This window comes from Somniosus microcephalus, chromosome 1, assembly GCF_052327205.1.
Source record: "Somniosus microcephalus isolate GS21.2 chromosome 1, FLI_Smic_1.0, whole genome shotgun sequence".
Lineage (NCBI taxonomy): Eukaryota > Metazoa > Chordata > Chondrichthyes > Squaliformes > Somniosidae > Somniosus > Somniosus microcephalus.
The window spans coordinates 252,134,430-252,140,787 of NC_140987.1; the positions used below are offsets into that span (position 1 = coordinate 252,134,430).

The 6,358-nt window shown below is 44.3% G+C and overlaps 1 protein-coding gene across 1 annotated transcript; it reads right to left on the bottom strand.

Annotated features, from left to right (window-relative positions):
* Nucleotides 1-2,072: 2,072 nt before the first annotated feature.
* Nucleotides 2,073-4,080, bottom strand: LOC147124713 (T-cell acute lymphocytic leukemia protein 2-like). Its single transcript, XM_086002834.1, has one exon. The coding sequence runs from the start codon at nt 4,050-4,052 to the stop codon at nt 3,603-3,605; it is 450 nt and encodes a 149-aa protein (XP_085858960.1). The 5' UTR covers nt 4,053-4,080; the 3' UTR covers nt 2,073-3,602.
* Between the last annotated feature and the right edge of the window lie 2,278 nt (nt 4,081-6,358).

Below are 6,358 nucleotides of genomic sequence, written 5' to 3' on the forward strand. Positions count from 1 at the left end.
TCCGCGGTGGTAGACCGGTAGCGCTGCGCCGGCACCGATGACGTCATCGGTGTGCGCAGCGTCCCGGTTGTCGTGGTAACCCGGCCCCAAGCCGAAATTCAGTTGCGGCCGCCTCGCCAGTGGCAGCCGCAACTAAGACTCCGGCAAACGAGTGTTGCCGGAGTCTGCGCCGGCGCTTTAAGGAGGTGCGGCGGCCGGCCGCTTTCCCGCCGGCCGCCTGCCCGCAGCTCCCTCCCCGGACTTCTCCCCCCCCCCCCCCCGGAACAGATGCAAGCCCGAGGTGCCGGGCTCATTTTTGAAGAGATTTGCGCGGGCCGCGGCCGGGTGCAGGCAGCTCCTCCTTAACGGAAGGAGGAGGCCTGCACTTCCCGAGCCTGCCGCACCGCAGCGGGCGCCGCAGCGCCGGAATAGCGCCGCAATGCGGCGCGTTGCGCCAGTTTTCAGGCGCTAAAACCCTTCAGTAGCGCCAGCAGCCGTTTGGGCGCGGCGCTACTGAATTTTTGGCGCGTGCAAAGGGACTTAGCGCCGGCGCTAACTTCCGGCGCTAAAGCCCTGGCGCAGCGCAAACTCAATTTCTAGGCCAGTGAATCCAGGATTGTACTGTGGCTTCAATCTAACGGACTAACTGCAATCCTGCACTCCCAGAGAATGGGACTGGGTCTTGGAGGGAGTGCATCTTAGGAAATGATGAATGCACAGTGCGTGATTTTATGCCCATCGTTTATACAACAGTAGGGGCATCATGCTTGAGCCTGATCTGGTTCTTACCCAAAGACCCCACATGTATGATTTCAACTGGGATGACTGCAGTCCAGAGCAGGAACACTGGCTGATTGTCTTTATTCAGGGATGCTGAGGGCAATTGTAGCATTCTTACTGCAACCCCAGCTAACTCAACACAGCGAGAGTCTAACCACCTCCCCTTGACATTCAACAGTATTGCTATCGCCGAATCCCCCACCATCAACACCATTGACTAGAAACTTAACTGGGCCAGCCACATAAATACTGTGGCAACAAGAGCAAATCAGAGGCTAAGTATTCTGCAGCAAGTGTCTCACCTCCTGACTCCCCAAAGCCTTTCCACCATCTACAAGGCACAAATAAGGAGTGTTATGGAATACTCTCCACTTGCCTGGATGAGTGCAGCTCCAACAACACTCAAGAAGCTCAACACCATCCAGGACAAAGCAGCCCGCTTGATTGGCACCCCATCCACCACCTTAAACATTCACTCCCTTCACCACCGGCGTACCGTGGCTGCAGTGTGAATCATCTACAAGATGCACTGCAGCAACTCGCCAAGGCTTCTCAGCAACAGCTCCCAAACTCGCGACCTCTTCCACCTAGAAGGACAAGTGCAGTAGGCACATGGGAACACCACCACTTCCAAGTTCCCCTCCAAGTCACACACCATCCTGACTTAGAAGTATATCGCCAATCCTTCATCATCGCTGGATCAAAATCCAAGAACTCCCTACCTAACAGCACTGTGGGAGTACCTTCACCACACAGCCTGCAGCAGTTCAAGAAGGCAGCTCACCACCACCTTCTCAAGGGCAATTAGGGATGGGCAATAAATGCTGGCCTTGCCAGCGATGCCCACATCCCATAAACGAATAAAAAAAACACAGACTGAGGACTAAACCTGGGGTCATCATGGTCTGTATGGCTCCGCTGCTCAATTCATAGCCTACTGAGCTACCAGGGAAGAGTTTTGAATAAATTGAAAAGAAAGATTTATCGGAAATGTTTGAGATATATACATGTACAGTTCCCACTCAGCCCTCACCACCATCTTCCAAACTCAACCCTCTGGGAGGTGCCAGCTGAAGGACAGGTGATTTCCCTTGGGAATGAAGGGAACAATGGCTAGTCGATGAACCTGGACTGATCTCTTCTTTATCCTAGTGCCCAGATCAAGAGCAGCATTGGCTCATTCCTCAGAGCAGGTTGCCTACCCACTCACTTAGTCAGGAAATGGCACATAATATGGGAGGCCCTGAAAGAGGACAAAAGCAACAGGTTAAAAATAAATAAGAGAAGAGAAACAGACAAGCTTGACTCACTTTTCTTTATTTTCATTTGCAGTTACAACATTTAGAATTAAATGGTTACAGATGATCAAGTATATTCTAGCAAATTACACAAAATACATGTTTATTTGAAAGTACCACTGATCACGATCCTACACCATTATTGATTTTAAAACATTTAATAAATACATTAAACTCAGAACTGAGTCAGTTTGAAATGCCTGTACTTTATTCTACAATCACCTTTATTTGATCATTCAGAAAGTGAACTACAGGCATTTTATACATTTGCAGACTCTTTGGCTAGTTCAACAAAAAGTTGTTTCTTTGCCATATTAATATATTTTAAGTTAATGGAATAAAATTAATATTAACTTAGCTAGGAAAGAAAAAATGGTAACATTGTTGCCAAATTGTTAGACTATTTAGAGAACAATGTTCACACACAGAAAGAGTTTATTTTCTTGTTGGACTTACTTTTTGAAGTGTAAGTCAGACTGTAATTGATTGTGATTAGCGTCACAGATCAGATGGTCATGCAGTGGAAAGAAGCTGTGCTTCTGTAAAGCCTTTGGACACTGACATGATCTCACTCTTCCCCTCCCCCCTGTACAGTGCATCACAATCTTACATTAGTAAGTTCAGGAGAAAATTAAATTCAGTTTATATTGGTATTGTGCCTTTAAAACACAACATTGTAAAGTCTTATTTTACAAATTCCAACGCACAAGAATAAAATTTAGGTATTATAATTGGAATTACAGTAACAGCATGTATCAAATACAGAGTGAAATCTCATTATTACTACACACTGCTTTACAAACCTCTTCTGTTATTTTAACTGGTTCTCCACTCGCTCTGGGACTGAGCTACAATCTCAGTTAGATGAACTACATTTCCAAGGGCAGGCATTATGCAGAGACCATTGAACTGTTAAACACGATTGGCCGAGCAGTTGTCACAAGTGAGGGGGGTTCTTGCAGTATATTGCACACTAATTAACATTGGCCTGCACAGTCTGTTACCTCCCAATGACACAAAGCACAGAATGTAGCTTGTGCAAAATAAGTGAAAAGAGTTCCTCCTTTTCGTGAAAAAATGCGGTAGGTTTTCAACTTGGCGCCCGTTGTACAAACCGCCCGAATTTCATTTCCATTAATTTCAGTAACATTGTTAACGTACAGGAAGAGTTTCCCCCCTGTCCGTCTCAGTTTATGAAGGGTAGCAAGTTAAAAATCCACCCCATGGAGTCTGAACTCCATGTAACGAAACAATTTATGCTTCATAGAAGGGATCTCAACGATACCCAACCCTCAGTTTAATAATTGACCAGTGTAGCGCTCAAATGTGTAATCTACACCTTTGGTTAGTACACGAATGTCACATCAGAATTAAGATTTTCAACTTTTTTTCTTCTCTTCCAGTTAACTTTTTTACAGAAATAAATAAAGGTTTTAGTGACCAGTATTTCACCTCGGTCAATATATGGGAAATCAGGGGGACAAACACATCTAAACACACACTAATATACACATATGGACACATTAGTGCTTAATGGGCCACAAACTACAAAACGTGTAATTTTTTTAACAAAGCAAATTGATTAAGATACAAAATGGCAGTGCTCGGTGCCACAGTGTTATCAGCTGATCCGGAATGTTCCTCAAGTGAGCTGCCGGGGCTCACGGATCCCTCATTACAGCTGCTGCAGCCTGATGCTGGTGATGGGACATTACTCTCGTCTACCGGTGTCCTCTGTCCCGGGGACTGCCGATGGATAGTTTCAGGAAAAGATCCAGCTTTGCTGAAGTCCGCGCTCTCTTGATCTATTCCTTGATCTTTAAGTAGCTTGACCAGAAAATCGATGTATTTCATAGCCAGGCGAAGGATTTCGTTTTTGCTCAGTTTCTTATCTGGAGGGTGCGTTGGGACGAGTTTCCGCAACTCGGCAAAGGCGCTGTTTACGTTTTGCTGTCTCCACCTCTCCCTGGTGTTGGTAAAAACCTTTCTGGTCATCTTTTCTGGTAGCTCTGCAATAAAAGTCCACCTGTAATATTTCATACTGAATTTTTTATTCTTATTATTTAAGAACATAAGAAATAAGAGCAGATGTTAGGCACTCGGCCCTTGGAGCCTGCTCTGCCATTCAATAAGATCATGGCCGATCTTCTACCTCAACTCCACCTTCCCCCACTATCCCTACATCCCTTGATTCCCTTAGTATCCTATTGATCTCAGCCTTGAATATACTCCACGACTGAGCCTCCACAGCTCTCTGGGGTAGCGAATTCCAAAGATTCACAACCCTTTGAGTGAAGAAATGTCTCCTCATCTGAGTCCTAAATGGCCGACCCCTTATTCTGAAACCATGCCCCCTCGTTCTAGACTCCCCAACCAGGGGAAACATCCTCCCTGCATCTACCCTGTCAAGCCCTTTAAGAATTTTATGTTTCAATGAGTTCACATCTCATTCTTCTAAACTCTAGAAAATATAGGCCTAGTCTACTCAATCTCTCATCATAGGACAATCCCCCATCCCAGGAATCAATCTAGTGAACCCAGAAGTATGTTGTAGCAGTATGTTCTGCCAGATTTTATTTCATAATCCTAGTGATTCGGTGAACTTCCTGTTTCATTGAAGCATTTCAAAAGGTAATGCAAAAGACCAGAATAAAGGTAATCATTAAGAACTAAATGTAAAATAGATGTTATTATTGATTAGCAGAACATTTATTAGAATCTATTGTTTGGTTGGATAATGGGCACTAATATCCAATATAGACCCCTTTTCTAATAATATATTTTAACGGTAGTAGCTGATTATGTTCAGGAGTCATTTGTAATATTCAAATTGCCACTGTTCCCTATTCCTGCCGCCCCCCCCCCCCCCCCCCACCCGATTCCATTAAAAAAACTGCCTGGTTTCAAGTCAGGTGAGTTAGCTGCTTAGGTGAGGGGGACTTTTTAAGGCAAACGTCTACCGGTGGTTATAGTGTCTGAACTTGCTGATTTTATTCTAACTCCAATCTTTGCCTGGGACAGCACAGATCAGCCACTATAATCATATTCATTAAGTGATGCTCACATTTCCCCCCACTGCACCACAAATCACTTCTACTCAGTGCATAGTGCTAATGGCAGAATGTACAACTGTGTAATTTTGAAGATGAATGCCACTGGTTGAGTAATCTCTACATTCCATATCCTTGGTCAGACCCCATCTAAAGTATTACATTCAGTTCTGAGCACCACACCTTAGGAAGGATATATTGGCCTTGGAGGGGGTGCAGCGCAGATTCGCCAGAATTATACCTGGGCTAAAAGAGTTAAATTATGAGGACAGTTTGCATAGACTAGGCTTGAATATAGAAGATGAAGGGGTGATCTAATTGAGCTGTTTAAGATGATTAAAGGAGTTTATAGGGTAGAAAGAGAGAAACTATTTCCTCTGGCAGGGGCGTCCAGAACAAGGGGGCTATAGCCTTAAAATTAGAGCTGGGCCGTTCAGGGGTGATGTCAGGCAGCACTTCTTCACACAAAGTGTAGTGAAAATCTGGAACTCTCTCCCCCAAAAAGCTGTTGAGGCTGGGAGTCAATTGAAAATTTCAAAACTGAGATTGATAGATTTTTGTTGGGTAAGGGTATTAAGGGTTATGGAACCAAGGCGGGTGGATGGAGTTAAGATACAGATCAGCCATGATCTAATTGAATGGCGGAATAGGCTCGAGGGGCTGAATGGCCTCCTGTTCCTATAAGGTATTGGAGGTTCAGGCTTATAATTGTTAAAAAGGGATATGAGGCTGTATTTTGAGACTGTTAATTTCACAGCCATTGGTTGTGTTATGCGGGGAGCACAGAAGGATGACATATAATTAATGGATGGTGTGAGGTACATTACTGTTGGTCCAAAGTTGGCTTGGGGGGGGGGGCAACTATTCAGCCTCAAGCAAAATCAGGAAGAGACCCTAAACACACCCGTCATTCTCCCCCATATCCTCTATTATCTTGTATGATGGAGACCAGATGTTTCTGTACCCCCTTATTCCATATTTTAAAACTGCCTGGTTTTAAATCAGGGTGATTTCACAATGTAGGTGAGCCATTAGTAGTGATGGTTAGCAAATAGATAGCATTATAGCATAATGGAAATCTCATGTTCAAGGCACAAAATGAAAGAAAAAACAACACATTCTCACACAAGAACAAGCAGATTGTAGCACTATAGCTTAAAGGGAATGCAGTTCCTAAACCCCTTAAATATAGTATAACTAAATACGCTGAGATTGAAAATACCATTGCCTTGACCACAGATTTGCAGTATG

What these genes read in the sequence shown, in the direction of transcription:
- LOC147124713 (XM_086002834.1), bottom strand. Translation starts at nt 4,052, where the DNA reads ATGACCAGAAAGGTTTTTACCAACACCAGGGAGAGGTGGAGACAGCAA.